The sequence below is a fragment of the Oncorhynchus gorbuscha genome, unplaced genomic scaffold (genome assembly GCF_021184085.1).
Source record: "Oncorhynchus gorbuscha isolate QuinsamMale2020 ecotype Even-year unplaced genomic scaffold, OgorEven_v1.0 Un_scaffold_1860, whole genome shotgun sequence".
NCBI lineage: Eukaryota > Metazoa > Chordata > Actinopteri > Salmoniformes > Salmonidae > Oncorhynchus > Oncorhynchus gorbuscha.
The window spans coordinates 27,501-45,000 of record NW_025744937.1 but is presented as its reverse complement, the minus strand read 5'-3'; the positions used below and the strand labels follow the sequence as shown (position 1 = coordinate 45,000).

Sequence of the window (17,500 nt, the reverse complement as noted above, 5' to 3'; positions counted from 1 at the left end):
AAGGAATTTCTTCCACCTCACAGAACTTGAGGTCCGAACAACATTTATGTTCTGGAGAAGGTATAAAAGATTGGTTGAAGATTCCAGCTACGAACTGGTCCATTTGGTACAATTTTGTGAAACTCATGGGAGACCATATGGTCACATTACCACAACACTGTGTATATAATAGCCTCAGTTATAAGGCTACATCTAATTGTTGTATAAGATGAATGAGGATGATACTGTTTGTGAAATTGTGTAATGCGATTCTGGTCTGTTTAATGAAGGAAACTCCAATTCCCTTTGGAGCTTAACTAAATCAGAGGACCGTCCATGAGCACAGTTATGGTCGGGCATCCTGGGACAGGCCCTTTTCTGCTCTTCCGAATGAAACCCTCACCCGGGTTTTCTATCACCAGACCATGTTTCTCTCAATTACGAGAGGACTAAGGTTGAGACCAGCTTACCTCGATAACGAGAGGGCCAAGGTTTGAGAGGAGACCATAAACCTGAGTATAAGGTTTGAGTGAGCCCGAATGAGTGAGCATTCATGTGCAAAGGATTAGCATTTCAATTGTTATAATGATCAACTTTGTAGTGTCTCATCTCAGTTGACCCCCACTTCCCTTTGTGTCCACCAAGCCGCGATACCGGTTTATCCCACTAGGGAAACGCCGTTATCATTTCCTTGCAACTATCTACTGTTTGTTTATGATTTTCTGTGAATTACTTAGTAAGTAAATAAATGATTTAAGACAATTGATGTATGGATGACTCATAGTGAAGACTGGGTTCGTGCAGATAACCAACAATTTACAACGTTTGGAATGAGACTAACGTGAGGTAAAGAAGAATTCATTAATCGGAAGACTAAGTGATCAGATATAAATATCTGAAAGTTATATTAGGAAAATTATAACTTTATAAACGGAATATTTTCCTTGGTGCTCCGACTTCCTAGTTAATTACAGTTACATGATTCATCAGTTTAATCGCGTAATAATAATTACAAAGTTATTTGATAAATAAGTCTTCAGTGTAATGATGCCAAAGACACGACACCTAACATCAATACATCAGTACAGCATCATCTTGAATGTGCAGCTGAAATCTCTGTCTCTCACTCTCTCCGTATCGCTCCTTTTCTCTTCTTCTCTCTGTCTCTCGGTCTCTCATTGAAAGATAATGTAAATGTCAGTACACAAGCTATCTAAACAATATTGCTCTATAACCTAAATCCCAAACCAAAAGATAGCTAGGCAAATTTGAGATAACGTATATAAACCAAAACATAGTGTGGAAGGACCACTAGAGGGCAGGCTGGGCTCATGGATAGTAGCCCAACAAAGCATGGGAGACCAGGTAACCAGAGTCAATTAAGCACAGCTGAAGGTACTAATGAGATACTCTCCTTCCCCTATAAGAGAGAGAATGGAACCAACAGAAAGGAGGAAACTATCTCTGGAAGATGGCTACCGAGAGAGAGAAGCTGTGCTGAAAGAACCAGGAAGATGGTGACAAACTCATGATTTATGTTTGTTGTAATTTAAAGATTATCCTATTGTGTTCTTGTTTCATCTGGAGAAGAAGATGTGTTTTTTTCCTTGGAAGATTTTTCATTGATTATGTTAATGTTTTTGTTGACAAAATACCCTCAATAGAGAACCGTGTTCAATCAGAAAAACCTATTCCTGACTCGTTTATTCCACCTTCCCGCTTTAGAGTGACGCCTAATTACTTGGTACGCTCACATTGGTGGAGGATGCGGGCATTAGGTGGACGAGTGACACAAGGATAAGTGAGTAAATTAATATTCTTCCAGAAGACCCGGAGGAACCATTCAAGAACGATGGATAACGCCCTACTACAACAATTGATCACGGCACAGCAGACAACCATAGAACTCCTGCAACAACAGCTGAGTCGACGAGAAGAACCTAGAGTTAGGCCAAGAGCGGCTGCTCACGCCATCTTATCTCGTCTCTCCAAGGAGGATGATATTGAGGCCTTCCTCATGACCTTCGAAAGGACGGCCACCTTGGAAGAGTGGCCGCCCACAGAATGGGCTAGCGCATTAGCTCCTCTTTTGACCGGGGTGGCTCAGGAAGCCTATTTTGACCTGGATTCCCGCGAAGCTGCGGACTATGGGCGACTAAAAACCGAGATCCTGTCCCGGTACCAGCTGACTGCCAGAGATAGGGCTGTAAAGGTCCATCAATGGACCTATACAGCTGATCAACCCGTCCGTGCCCAGATCTTCGCCTTAATACGACTGACAAAACAGTGGCTAGAACCTGGAAAGGGAGTAGGACATGTGATAGAGACTCTCGTAGTGGACAAGATATTGAGAGAATTACCCAGTGACTTAAAAAGGGTTGTGGGGCAAGCCAACCCGTTGTCAGCCGACGAAATAGCCCAGGCGGTGGAAACATATCGGTCTACAGGGGAGTTGTTAAAAAGTGACAAGGAGGAACGGAAGGAGTCGTCCAATCCCGTACCACGACTCACCCCGGCTTGCCCGCCACCGAAACGTCCAAGCCCCCCCCGGAGGTGGGAGAAGTCAGCCACCACACAGCCGGGTCGGTGTTATAAGTGTCAGTCTCCCAACCATTATGCCCCACAATGTCCTAGCAAGGATGAGCCCATGGTCACAGAGTCGTCACTGCCTACCCCCACCCATCCCGTTTTGAGGGGGCAGGATCAACACTGTTGGTTAGCAGAGATAGCCCCAGCCTCAGAGATTCCGGTGCGAGTTGAAGGACAAGATGTGGTAGCTATTCTCGACTCTGGAAGTATGGTTACGTTAGTAGAGGAGCGGATGGTGACCTCCGCAACACTGCTACCAGACAAAGTAGCCGTATCCTGTATCCATGGAGACACCCACTATTACCCCACTGTGAATCTGCCTATTCTCACTCCAAAAGGAAGGTGTACAGTCAGGGCAGGGAAAGTGCCCCAGCTGAAGGTGCCATTATTGATCGGGAGAGACTGTCCCCTATATAAGGAGCTTCGGCAGATGACGTTATGCACGGGAAGAAGGGGGACAGGAAAGAAGAGAATCTCCAAGCCCGAGGTAGTAGTACTACAAGGAGACGTAGCCGCGTCCTCGTCCTCTACTGCAGAGGAAGAAATAGCGACCCAACGTTTACGACAGATATTCCAGGAAACCACCGATGAAGACACCTGTGAAGGGTTATACACAACGCAGGAAGGAAGGAGCAACCAGGCACTAAGGGATATATTTGAAGCTCCATCCGAGGAGGGAACCTGGAAGGGATTCTCCTCGGTCTCCCTGATGGGGATGTGGAACAACCTCCACATCCCTCTACTGAGGTTGACCTGCCCCAGGAATTAAAGGGACAGTTCGGCACCTCGCAGCATAGAGACCCAGACCTAAGGGAGGCCATGAGGAAGGTGAAGGTGATCGACGGGAGGAACGTCGACGGATCAGGTGAGCCCCCTCTTCCTTACTATGCAATCAGGCGGGGTCTCTTATACTGGGTCGTACGACGAAGGGGGGAAAACCAGGAATTACTAATGGTGCCTAGACCCTACAGGGATACAGTTCTACAGTTAGCCCATTCCCACGTCCTAGGAGGACACCTGGCACGAGACAAGACTATTGACAGAATCATGCAGAGATTCTATTGGCCCCGTGTCACCCGAGATGTGGCCAGGTATTGTAAGACGTGTGATCAATGTCAACGTACAGCCCCAAGGCCACACCTACGTAACCCTTTGATTCCTCTCCCCATCATAGAGACTCCCTTTGAACGCATAGCTATGGACCTCGTAGGACCCCTCCCAAAATCCGCCAGAGGACACGAGTACATCCTAGTGGTTATAGATTATGCTACCAAGTTCCCGGAGGCCATACCCCTGCGTAACATGTCGTCAAAGGGAATTGCCAAGGAATTATTCCTGATGTTCTCTCGTGTGGGCCTTCCCAAGACGATCTTAACCGATCAAGGAACCCCGTTCATGTCCCGGTTGATGAAGGACTTGTGTCGGTTATATCAGGTTCAACAGATACGTACAAGCATATTCCACCCTCAAACAGATGGGTTGTGTGAACGCTTGAACAAAACAATTAAAAGCATGTTGAGAAGAGTGGTGTCCCGAGACGGGAAAAACTGGGACATGCTCCTCCCACACTTAATGTTTGCCCTGCGAGAAGTACCTCAGGCATCCACTGGATTCTCGCCGTTTGAATTGCTCTATGGCAGACCCTGTCGAGGAATCCTCGACTTAGCCAAGGAGACCTGGGAGACCCAACCATGCCCCTTTCGATCCACAATAGAACACGTTACCCTGATGAGAGACCGCCTGTCAGCAGTGTGGCCCATAGTCAAGGAGCATATGGAGAAAGCCCAAAGGACCCAAGGCCGGGCCTATGATAAATCTGCGACCCCCCCGTGAGTTCACCGTGGGAGAGAAAGTGATGGTGCTTGTGCCCACGGCCGAACATCGCTTGCTGGCGCAGTGGAGGGGGCCCTACGAGGTAATGAAAAGGGTCTCACCGGTCAATTACCTCATCAAGCAACCTGACAGGAGGAAGAAGGTCCAACTCTATCACATAAACCTGCTGAAGACGTACCATGGACGAGAGGAGGAGGTGGCTTTGATGGCCCTGGAGGGCAAAGAAAAAAAAGAGGCTCTACCACAGGTGCGCCGTGGCCAAACTCTCCTACCGGAGCAGTCAAGACAGCTAGATAAGCTGATTATGAACTTTGGTCGAGTATTCTCTCCATTCCCAGGACAAACAGATGTCCTGTTCCACCATATCCACACTGATCCCGGCAAGAAAGTGCATATCCGCCCTTACAGGATTCCTGAGGCTCGCCGAGTCATCGCTAAGAAAGAGGTGAGGGAGATGTTGAGGATGGGCGTGATCGAGCCCTCGACGAGCGAGTGGTCCAGTCCCATAGTCCTGGTCCCCAAAGCCGATGGTAGTATGAGACTCTGCAACGACTTTAGGGGCGTGAATGCCATCTCTACATTCGATGCGTATCCCATGCCCCGTGTGGATGAACTCTTGGAGCGCTTAGGAAAGGCCAAGTTCATCACTACCCTGGATTTGACGAAGGGATATTGGCAAGTGCCGGTGGCTCCGGAGGATCTCTCAAAGACTGCCTTCGCCACCCCAGAGGGGCTTTTCCAGTATGTGAGGATGCCCTTCGGACTGCACGGAGCCGCTGCAACCTTCCAACGCCTCATGGATGCCATTCTACGCCCCCATCAAGAGTATGCAGCGGCGTACATAGACGATGTGGTCATCCACAGCGAGGACTGGGATAGTCACCTCCTGCGATTACGGGCGGTGCTCGTGAGTTTGGAAGCCACAGGGTTGACAGCCAATCCAAATAAATGCTGCCTGGGCCTGTCCGAAGCGGAATACCTGGGGTATACCGTGGGGAATGGGAAAATACGCCCGCAGGCAGAGAAGACCAGGGCAATTCGTGACTGGCCTCGACCCCGGACCAAGCGAGACGTTCGGGCCTTCTTAGGGATAACAGGATATTATCGCCGTTTTATCCCGGGATATGCAACCATTGCCAACCCCTCACAAACCTCATCAGGAAAAACCTGCCAAACCAGGTAGAGTGGAAAGACGAGGCGGAAGAGGCCTTTCAATTGTTAAAAGATGGCCTGTGTTCTGATCCCGTTCTACAGGCTCCGGACTTCTCACAAGAGTTCATTGTGCAGGTCGACGCCTCGGATACCGGGCTCGGGGCCGTACTAGCTCAGGGTGAAGGTGAAGCAGAGAAGCCGATTCTCTTCATTAGTAGGAAACTCAGCGATCGGGAACAGAGGTATGCGACCGTAGAGAAAGAGGCCTTAGCCATCAAGTGGGCCCTCGATTATCTCCGGTACTACCTACTGGGTCGGAGGTTTGCATTAGTTACTGACCATGCGCCCCTCGCGTGGATGGCTGGTAAGAGAAACAATAACAACAGAATAGCCAGATGGTTTTTGTCTTTACAACCGTTCTCTTTCCATGTCATCCACAGGGCCGGATCGAGGAACGGGAATGCAGACGCGCTGTCCCGACGCGACCAAGACGGTGCGTCTGGCGCCCGACCCTCCGGTTCGGTCCTGGGGGGGAAGGTATGTGGAAGGACCACTAGAGGGCAGGCTGGGCTCATGGATAGTAGCCCAACAAAGCATGGGAGACCAGGTAACCAGAGTCAATTAAGCACAGCTGAAGGTACTAATGAGATACTCTCCTTCCCCTATAAGAGAGAGAATGGAACCAACAGAAAGGAGGAAACTATCTCTGGAAGATGGCTACCGAGAGAGAGAAGCTGTGCTGAAAGAACCAGGAAGATGGTGACAAACTCATGATTTATGTTTGTTGTAGTTTAAAGATTATCCTATTGTGTTCTTGTTTCATCTGGAGAAGAAGATGTGTTTTTTTCCTTGGAAGATTTTTCATTGATTATGTTAATGTTTTTGTTGACAAAATACCCTCAATAGAGAACCGTGTTCAATCAGAAAAACCTATTCCTGACTCGTTTATTCCACCTTCCCGCTTTAGAGTGACGCCTAATTACTTGGTACGCTCACAATAGCTAAAAAACGTTGCTTTATAACCTAAATGCCAAAGTAAATGGGATAGTCTCTCAGAAAAGCTTCCAGTTTGAAACTCCAAAGGTTCCTCTGAGAGTACGCATGCTAATGTTCTTTAGAACAAGATGTTAAAAGTTATGAAGAGAACATCAACAGAAAGAAAGCATGGATGAAACACTTCCTCTCCTCTCACAGGGGTTTGGAGTCAGGGAGGCTCTATAAATTATCCAGTCATTTTAAGCCTGAGAAGAAGAAATAAAAGTCTGCTTCCTTCTCCCAAACCGCAGTAGCAGTAAATATGCACACACACTGCTTCCTTCTCCCAAACCGCAGTAGCAGTAAATATACACAACCCAACAGCACACACACTGCTTCCTTCTCCCAAACCGCAGTAGCAGTAAATATACACAACCCAACAGCACACACACTGCTTCCTTCTCCCAAACCGCAGTAGCAGTAAATATACACAACCCAACAGCACACACACTGCTTCCTTCTCCCAAACCGCAGTAGCAGTAAATATACACAACCCAACAGCACACACACTGCTTCTCTATTTTCCGCATCACTAAATCACTCAGATTAATGAGCTTTGCTCCACCGATCAAGACGTGCATATCTGATTGGTTGAGATGGGTCACGTATAGACCTATAGTCTTGTTCCCATGCAGCCATGTGACTGGGAGGGAATGAGTCTGAAATGGCACCCTATTTAATGCACTACTTTTGACCAGAGCCCTATGGGATCCCTATGGTCCCTAGTCAAGAGTAGTGCACTATATAGGGAATAGGGTGTCACTTCAGACACAGCCCACGACTCCATAGGAACTAGTGTGACTGGGAGGAAATGACACCACGTAGGAAACCAGTGCACAGTTATTCTCTAAACTCTATGTCTATTGGCCCATTGTTATAGGACCAGGAGTTTGTCCTGACTACGTGATCTATCCAGGAGAGAAAAAATGTGACATGGTCAGGGAAAACTCTGGGTCCTACAGATCAGTTTACCTGGTGATGTGACATGGTCAGAGAGAACTATGGGTCCTATAGACCAGTTTACCTGGTGATGTGACACGGTCAGGGAGAACTATGGGTCCTATAGACCAGTTTACCTGGTGATGTGACACGGTCAGGGAGAACTATGGGTCCTATAGACCAGTTTACCTGGTGATGTGACACGGTCAGGGAGAACTATGGGTCCTATAGACCAGTTTACCTGGTGATGTGACACGGTCAGGGAGAACTATGGGCCCTGGACCAGTTTACCTGGTGATGTGACACGGTCAGGGAGAACTCTGGGCCCTGGACCAGTTTACCTGGTGATGTGACACGGTCAGGGAGAACTATGGGCCCTGGACCAGTTTACCTGGTGATGTGACATGGTCAGGGAGAACTCTGGGCCCTGGACCAGTTTACCTAGTGATGTGACACGGTCAGGGAGAACTCTGGGTCCTATAGACCAGTTTACCTGGTGATGTGACATGGTCAGGGAGAACTCTGGGCCCTGGACCAGTTTACCTAGTGATGTGACACGGTCAGGGAGAACTCTGGGTCCTACAGACCAGTTTACCTGGTGAAATAGTCTAGTGCCTGCAGCACTACAGCCAGTCAGCTGTGCTCAGCAAGCTGGTTAGTTGCTTCTGGTCTAGATCAGTCTTTAAATATAGTCTCTCTCATGGGCTGTCTCGAGAAAACATGAGCTGACATCACTCTCCCCTGAAACACACTGGTAACACAAAAAACTAACCCCATGTTCAGAGAGAGAGCGAGAGAGAGGACAAGAAATAGAGAGAGAATGCAGGGAGAGAGAGAGAAAGAGGGTGAGAGAAAAAGAAGAGGGAGAGAAAGAGAGAGGGTGAGAGAAAGAGAGAGAAAGGAGAGAAAGAGAGAGAAAGGAGAGAAAGAGAGAGAAAGAGGGTGAGAGAAAAAGAAGAGGGAGAGGGTGAGAGAAAGAGAGAGAAAGAGAGAGGGTGAGGGTGAGAGAAAGAGAGAGAAAGAGCTGGAAAGGCAGAGTGCTGGAGGGAGATGTTTATTGTTGTGATAGCGTGGTGTTACACTAGTGTTGGAACCAGCTAACCCACATGAGACAGATGACAACAATATGCCCTCCGGGACGTCACCTGTCATTAGTTCATAGGTTTAGGCTGTGGCTCACACACAATCAAAACAAAAAAACCCACACCCACATGTACGCACATACTCACGTAGGCAGGCACACACACACACACACACACACACACACACACACACACACACACACACACACACACACACACACACACACACACACACACACACACACACACACACACACACACACACACACACACACACACACACACACACACACACACAACCCTTCAACATAGACATTTTCAGACAAAAGACACACACCAAACACTCAGGTGAAGTTTAAAGCAGAGAGACTCTGTGCTCGTCTCCTGATCTCTCGACAGCTGGTATAAAAGTGCGCCAAAGAACCCGCGTGGCATGTGTTGAATGTGGATCCCATTTAACGCTTTAAATAGAACACGTCTACGCCAGCACACACACTGCTGGAGTGTTGCTGTGGTCTCTGTCACAACGTCATCGTGTTAAAACCCCCAAGGGGTTTGACATGGCAGCCGCCGGCAGAAAAGCAGGGAAACTCTCATTCACAGACAGAATGTCCAATTCCCAACAACTGGTGAACAATATCAATTGTCCTCTTGATGTCAAAATGAGCTTCAGGCCAGATGCTCCTCTCTGTTTCTTCCCCCACCACACACACAGTCCTACTCCTCACTTACAGGACTCTGTAGTATCTGTGTGACTCTCCTATCTACCCCCCCTCTTACTTACAGGACTCTGTAGTATCTGTGTGACTCTCCTATCTACCCCCCCTCTCTCTTACTTACAGGACTCTGTAGTATCTGTGTGACTCTCCTATCTACCCCCCCCTCTCTTACTTACAGGACTCTGTAGTATCTGTGTGACTCTCCTATCTACCCCCCCCTCTCTCTTACTTACAGGACTCTGTAGTATCTGTGTGACTCTCCTATCTACCCCCCCTCTCTCTTACTTACAGGACTCTGTAGTATCTGTGTGACTCTCCTATCTACCCCCCTCTCTCCTACTTACAGGACTCTGTAGTATCTGTGTGACTCTCCTATCTACCCCCCCTCTCCTACTTACAGGACTCTGTAGTATCTGTGTGACTCTCCTCTCTACCCACCCCCCTCTCTCTTACTTACAGGACTCTGTAGTATCTGTGTGACTCTCCTCTCTACCCCCCTCTCTTACTTACAGGACTCTGTAGTATCTGTGTGACTCTCCTCTCTACCCCCCTCTCTCTTACTTACAGGACTCTGTAGTATCTGTGTGACTCTCCTCTCTACCCCCCCTCTCTTACTTACAGGACTCTGTAGTGTCTGTGTGACTCTCCTCTCTACCCCCCCCCTCTCTTACTTACAGGACTCTGTAGTATCTGTGTGACTCTCCTCTCTACCCCCCCCTCTCTCTTACTTACAGGACTCTGTAGTATCTGTGTGACTCTCCTCTCTACCCCCCTCTCTCTTACTTACAGGACTCTGTAGTATCTGTGTGACTCTCCTCTCTACCCCCCCCCCTCTCTCTTACTTACAGGACTCTGTAGTATCTGTGTGACTCTCTTCTTCTGTTCCATCATATTGAAGTCCTGTCTGAGGTCAGGTGACATGTTCCTCTCTCTCAGGTACTCGGGGTCGTTGGGGTCGATGCGGTCAAAGTATCTTTCCTTAGGACCACCGGGTCCTCCACCGCCGCTGGGCGTAGGAGGGGTGGTCACCACGGCGTGATGGCCTCCTGCGCTCATGCCTGCTTCCTACGCTCCTCTGATCGAGCTCAGCTTCTCACTGGAAGGAGAGAGAGAGAGAGAGAGAGAGAGAGAGAGAGAGAGAGAGAGAGAGAGAGAGAGAGAGAGAGAGAGAGAGAGAGAGAGAGAGAGAGAGAGAGAGAGAGAGAGAGAGAGAGAGAGAGAGAGAGAGAGAGAGAGAGAGAGAGAGAGAGAGAGAGAGAGAGAGAGAGAGAGAGGTTTAGAATAGAGATCTGACAGTTTGAGTTGCATCATTCAAGTTGCTTGAGAAAATGTCACTTGCAACGTGTAACTGCAACAGTAATTGTGTCCAAATTGCTTTGTGTGACAGCGGTTTTACACTGAACTAAACTAAAAGACGCAATGGAAATAGGACAGATATGTTGAAAAACAATGTAAATAGGACAGATATGTTGAAAAACAATGGAAATAGGACAGATATGTTGAAAAACAATGGAAATAGGACAGATATGATATGTTGAAAAACAAGTCCAGAACATGTAGTTCCCAACTTCCCATTTAGTGGTGGAAAGGTTTATCACCCCAAAGGGAACATTTATTCTGCAGAAGACTAATTTGCCAGACTGTGGGAAAACAATAGTTTTAAGTCCTGTTGCAAACTACCATTGAGCACAGATGCAGAGCCCCAAGTTATGAATGTACACAAACTAAGTCTATTCCTGTGGGCAACAACTGTTACAACTAAAAGGAATCCAAACTAGCATGAACCATTGACTTTAAAACAAATCCAAACTAGTGGCAAACAGACAAGTCAAAGAGGACTTTCACTGCAAAATAAGTGAAATCCTCTGAACAGCAACCAGTCACTTTAACCAAACTGCATGCTAAACAGACTGTGGGACATGAGTATGCAGAGCCCCAGGTCAAGTGTCAACACAAAGTCAATTCACTTGACCATGACTTTCTGTGAAGAAGCCATTCCTATGACATTACTCTTCAAACAGAGAGATAAACAGACAGACGTACAGGATAACAGGTGACAGTGACATGTCCCACAGGGGACAGACGGACAGAGAGGAAACAACAGCAACGTGTCTGCCAAGCAGGAAGAGGATGCTCATCTTATCAGGTCGTCTGCTGTGGGAAACGTTGCTCTGTGATTGGTCAACGATCTGACGCCAGCATCAGGAGTCAGGACCCGCTCTGACTCTGGACAGATTTTTGTTTCCATCGTACGCACGCACACACACACACACACACACACACACACACACACACACACACACACACACACACACACACACACACACACACACACACACACACACACACACACACACACACACACACACACACACACAGAACGTGCTCCAGAGCGGGAAAGAAAGACAAACAAAGTGAACGAGAGAGAGAAAGACTCATATTCTGTTAGCCCATCAGGGTCATGACTGGGTTAGTGAATACATTCCCTGACTGTTGCCTCACCCTGTTCCAATTGGCATGACAACACACAACAGTTGGAAACAGCTATAGTACGTCATGTGTTATTGACTCTCCTGAACCACTTGTTGCCATGCCAACTGAAGGAGAGCACAACAACGTCTGCAAAAGGGCCATGGATTTAATGACGGTGTGAATTGGAAAGATCATCTAACGAGACAGAGAGTGTAAGAAACCATCTCCCAGGTTGCTTTGCGGCGTGGCTGTGGAGGTTAAAGGCTTCCGAATGCTTCGGTTCAGCGGGAGCCTAGGAGAGTGTGCTCACATACTCTCTTTAAAGACCTACGCTTGAAAAAGCAAAAATCGGCAATAGTACCGTCCACCTTGAAATGCCGTAGCCAGTATACACTTCCTCAAAATAGTCTGAATTCATCTAAGATAACTCAAGAACTGTCATTCATTTTGACGGTTCTGCCGAGGAGATCTTAGTTACCCAATTCTACATGTGACTAAAATGTTCGGTGCACTATTACTCTTCGGCCTGCCTCCAGAAAAATAGTTGTGTGTACAAACAGCCGGAAAAAAACAACTGTTGCCAAGGACCAAAACGTCACAAAATGTAGTCAGAATATATACATGAACCGGTCCAGATGGGAAGCATGCGGATCGCCTTTAGGTTAAGCCTTGTATTGGAGATGGGAGGGGCAGTATTGGAGATGGGAGGGGCAGTATTGGAGATGGGAGGGACAGTATTAGAGATGGGAGGGGCAGTATTAGAGATGGGAGGGGCAGTATTGGAGATGGGAGGGGCAGTATTGGAGATGGGAGGGGCAGTATTGGAGATGGGAGGGGCAGTATTGGAGATGGGAGGGGCAGTATTGGAGATGGGAGGGGCAGTATTGGAGATGGGAGGGGCAGTATTGGAGATGGGAGGGGCAGTATTAGAGATGGGAGGGGCAGTATTAGAGATGGGAGGGGTAGAGAGCAGGCTGGCCTCAACCAGATGGCTTGAGGTTTCCACCCAACAGAGAGCGACCACTACAGCTGGAACTGTTTTCACACACAGACACAGACAGACAGAGACAGAGAATGTAAACATATGTTTCCCATGACAATAAAAAACATTGAATTGAATTGAGCGAGAAAGCGAGAGACATCTACAGCTGGGATTGTTTACCAATCACTCCAGTCACATGACCGCAGGCCACTTAAAAGGGTTACCCTAGCAGCAGAGAAAGATCTACTGTACCTGCAGTCTCACTCTCTCTCCCTTTCTTTATTTTCTCCCTGTCTCTTTCCCTTCCTTTCTCTTTTTGCCCAAGTCCTCTATCCCTTGGATTTGAACCAGGGGGGGAGTTAGGGATGGAGGAATAGAGGGCAGGAGGGAGAGAGGGATAGAGGGATGGAGGGAGAGAAGGTAGATTCTTTTCTTTGCTGCTCTGCGTTGTTAAGCTGCTCTTTCGGGTCTAATGGAACTTAACAAGATGTTGCAGATTAAGAGCCACAACGTACAGCTCTGGGCTACTCTGTAGTCTGGACCCGACCCAGTGTGTTGAACAACACACAGCTCTGGGCTACTCTGTAGTCTGGACCCGACCCAGTGTGTTGAACAACACACAGCCCTGGGCTACTCTGTAGTCTGGACCCGACCCAGTGTGTTGAACAACACACAGCCCTGGGCTACTCTGTAGTCTGGACCCGACCCAGTGTGTTGAACAACACACAGCCCTGGGCTACTCTGTAGTCTGGACCCGACCCAGTGTGTTGAACAACGCACAGCTCTGGGCTACTCTGTAGTCTGGACCCGACCCAGTGTGTGTTTCAATGGGACTGCATAGACTGGTGGTGTCAAGACGTGGCCCTCTTTGGGTATAGCAAGTGCCTTCCCCTCTCTCACTCTTACACCCAGGTTCTGTTATCTCAGGTCATAAATTCCTGAAGGAGACTTTCTCCCTCATGCAGTATAGAGAGAATGCTTCACAGTAGAACAAAGTAACTTCTACATCACAGAACTTGAGAACTGAACAATATCCATGTTTTGGAGAAAGTGTAAATGGCCGGTGGAGAGGCCAGCTACGACCGGTCCATTTTGTGTAATGTTTGTGACCTCATGAGAGACAATACAGCCACATTCCCATAACTCTGTTTATACAAGAGTCTCCGTTATGAATTTCGCATCTAATTATTGTATAAAATGAATGAGTAAAGATGAAACTATTTGTGAAATTATGTAATGTGATTTTAAACGGTTTAATGAAAGAGAATCCAATTCTCTTTAACCTGTTGAGTGTAGGGGGCAGTATTTTGATGTTTGGATGAAAAACGTACCCAAATGAAACGGCCTATTTCTCAGGCCCAGAATATGCACATAATTGTCAGACTAGGATAGAAAACACTCTAAAGTTTCCAAAACTGTCAAAATATTATCTGAGTATAAAATAACTGATATTGCAGGTGGAAACCTGAGGAAAATCCAACCCGGAAGTGCTGTTTTTCCTGAAAGCTCTCTGTTCCATTGCCTGCCTTCGCTCCAACCAGATTCCTTTTCCTACAACTTCCCCATGGTGTGAACAGTCTTTAGACATAGTTTCAGGCTTTTATTTTGAAAAATGAGCAAGAAAGATCACATCGCGTCATTGTATGGCTGGGTGCCAGCAGCGTTTACATTTTCTCTCTCTCTCCTATCGAAGAAGCAACATTCCAGTTGAAATATTATCGATTATATATTGTAAAAACAACCTGGGGATTGATTATAAAAAACGTTTGACATGTTTCTACGAACATTACGGATACTATTTGGAATTTTCATCTGCCTGGTCGTGACCGCTCGAGCCTGTGGATTTCTGAACATAAGGCGCCAACCAAATGGAGGTATTTTGGATATAAAAATAATCTTTATGGAACAAAAGGAACATTTGTGTAACTGGGAGTCTCGTGAGTGCAAACATCCGAAGATCATCAAAGGTAAGCGATTCATTTTATTGCTTTTCTGACTTTCGTGACCAATCTACTTGGCTGCTAGCTGTTTGTAATGTTTTGTCTACTGAGAGAGATGTCCTTACATAAACGTTTGGTATGCTTTCGCCGAAAAGCTTTTTTGAAATCTGACACGGCAGGTGAATTAACAACAAGCTAAGCTGTGTTTTGCTATATTGCACTTGTGATTTCATGAAAATTAAATATTTTTAGTATCCATTGTAACCAAAGACTTCGTGGAAGAGAGAGACGGGCGCATGAACTTTCCAACAGAAAGACGGACAATTCCAACATAGATCACGACGACACACTGAGTGTAAATATATATTGAGTGCAATTATTCCCGAATGAGTGAGCGTTCATGTGCAAAGGATTAGCATTTCAATTATTAGAATTATCAGCTGTGTAGTGACTCTAGTCTTTCCCGGCCTTCTCAGTCCACACCCACTTCCCTTATTATTTCCTTATAACCATATATATTGTTGTTTGTTTATGCATTTCTGTGATTATTTAGTTAGTTAGTAAATAAATTATTAAGACAATTGATGGATGGATGATTCATAGCAAAGACTGGGTGCGTACAGATAACCAACAACTTTCGACGTTTGGAATGAGACTAACATCAGGTAAAGAATGATTCATTAATTAGAAGAATAATTGGTCAGATATTAAAATATCTGAAAAATTATTTTAGGAAAATAATAATTTTTTAATCCGAAGATTTTCCTTGGTGCCCCGACTTCCTGGTTGTCACGACTCCAACCGAAGGTGGCTCCTCTTCCTGTTCGGGTGGCGCTCGGCGGTCGTCGTCACCGGTCTACTAGCTGCCACCGATCCATTTTCCCTTTTCTGTTGGTTTTGTCTTATTGGTTACCCCCGTTTGTTGTTTAGGTTTTTAGTTGGGCGATTTAAGCAGGTATGACCCGCCTGCTCTTAGTGCGGGCTTATTTTTTTTTCACTGTGTTTATGTGTAGTAGTGTGTTTGGTTTTGGGGTTTTCTTCAGACTTGTTAGGTCCTGGTATTGGGTGAACGTGTATGTGCGCCCAGTGTTTTGGCGTTTACGATTTTCCCTGTGCCATTAAAAGCACTATTCCGTACCTTCAGCCTCCGGCCCCTGACTCCGCCCCCACTACGCCTAAGTGCGTCACACTGGTTGATTATATTTACATGAGTAAGTTAGTTTAATCATGTAATAATAACTACAGAGAATTGATTTGATAAAATAAGACTTCACTTTAATAATGCCAAAGACACGACAGTGGTTACTTCAGCCCCCTGCAAGTTCCTCTCTCTGTTGCTGTAATAGTTTTAACTTACAGTAGGGGACCTTGTATGGACACAAAGCAAGATGAATGATCGCTTTATGACTTTATTATAAGACACTATTAATACATTTCCCTCAAAGAGCTAAGGTACATAGTACCAGTCTGTCTGTAGGTACATTACATGTTTGAGCCAAACTCCAGTAGGAATATCATGTGTGTACATAGTATTTTTTATATACTAACTGACTGGTACTATTACAAGTGAAAGACTACATAGATTCAAAGCCAATGTAGTGACAGGTTGTTTGATAGTCTGACCAAATAGGCCATCGCCATGACACTGGAGACAAGTGCATGCTGGACATTCCGATGCCATGCCCAGCTGACACTTGTGACCCTGAGAGGGGAATGGCTTAGGGGGATGACATGAGTTAACGAGTTTACAACGTTGTCATGACAACAAGAGAGCCAAATAAGGCCAATAGTGCATCCTACAGCAGGGTTTCCCACGCTGCAATTTAAATAGACAATATGAGACTTAACATCCTGTCTAATATAATATGGGCTGTAATGTAGGACTACAGTATATGAGACTTACTATCCTGTCTAATATGGACTGTAATGTAGGACTACAGTATATGAGACTTAATATCCTGTCTAATATAATATGGACTGTAATGTAGGACTACAGTATATGAGACTTAATATCCTGTCTAATATAATATGGACTGTAATGTAGGACTACAGTATATGAGACTTACTATCCTGTCTAATATGGACTGTAATGTAGGACTACAGTATATGAGACTTAATATCCTGTCTAATATGGACTGTAATGTAGGACTACAGTATATGAGACTTAATATCCTGTCTAATATGGACTGTAATGTAGGACTACAGTATATGAGACTTACTATCCTGTCTAATATAATATGGACTGTAATGTAGGACTACAGTATAAGAGACTTACTATCCTGTCTAATATAATATGGACTGTAATGTAGGACTACAGTATATGAGACTTACTATCCTGTCTAATATAATATGGACTGTAATGTAGGACTACAGTATATGAGACTTACTATCCTGTCTAATATAATATGGACTGTAATGTAGGACTACAGTATATGAGACTTACTATCCTGTCTAATATAATATGGACTGTAATGTAGGACTACAGTATATGAGACTTAATATCCTGTCTAATATGGACTGTAATGTAGGACTACAGTATATGAGACTTAATATCCTGTCTAATATGGACTGTAATGTAGGACTACAGTATATGAGACTTACTATCCTGTCTAATATAATATGGACTGTAATGTAGGACTACAGTATATGAGACTTAATATCCTGTCTAATATGGACTGTAATGTAGGACTACAGTATATGAGACTTACTATCCTGTCTAATATAATATGGACTGTAATGTAGGACTACAGTATATGAGACTTACTATCCTGTCTAATA

At 45.9% G+C, this 17,500-nt stretch overlaps 1 protein-coding gene across 4 annotated transcripts in view; it reads right to left on the bottom strand.

The window, feature by feature from the left end:
* The window catches only part of LOC124017327 (gamma-adducin-like), a 71,402-nt gene that overhangs the window by 45,722 nt on the left and 8,180 nt on the right, over window positions 1-17,500 (bottom strand). For all 4 annotated transcript variants that reach the window (XM_046332581.1, XM_046332583.1, XM_046332582.1 and 1 more), the window contains exon 2: window positions 10,175-10,424. In XM_046332581.1, the coding sequence (XP_046188537.1) occupies window positions 10,175-10,384 (210 nt within the window). In that variant the 5' untranslated portion in view covers window positions 10,385-10,424. The remainder of the gene's footprint in view (window positions 1-10,174; window positions 10,425-17,500) is intronic.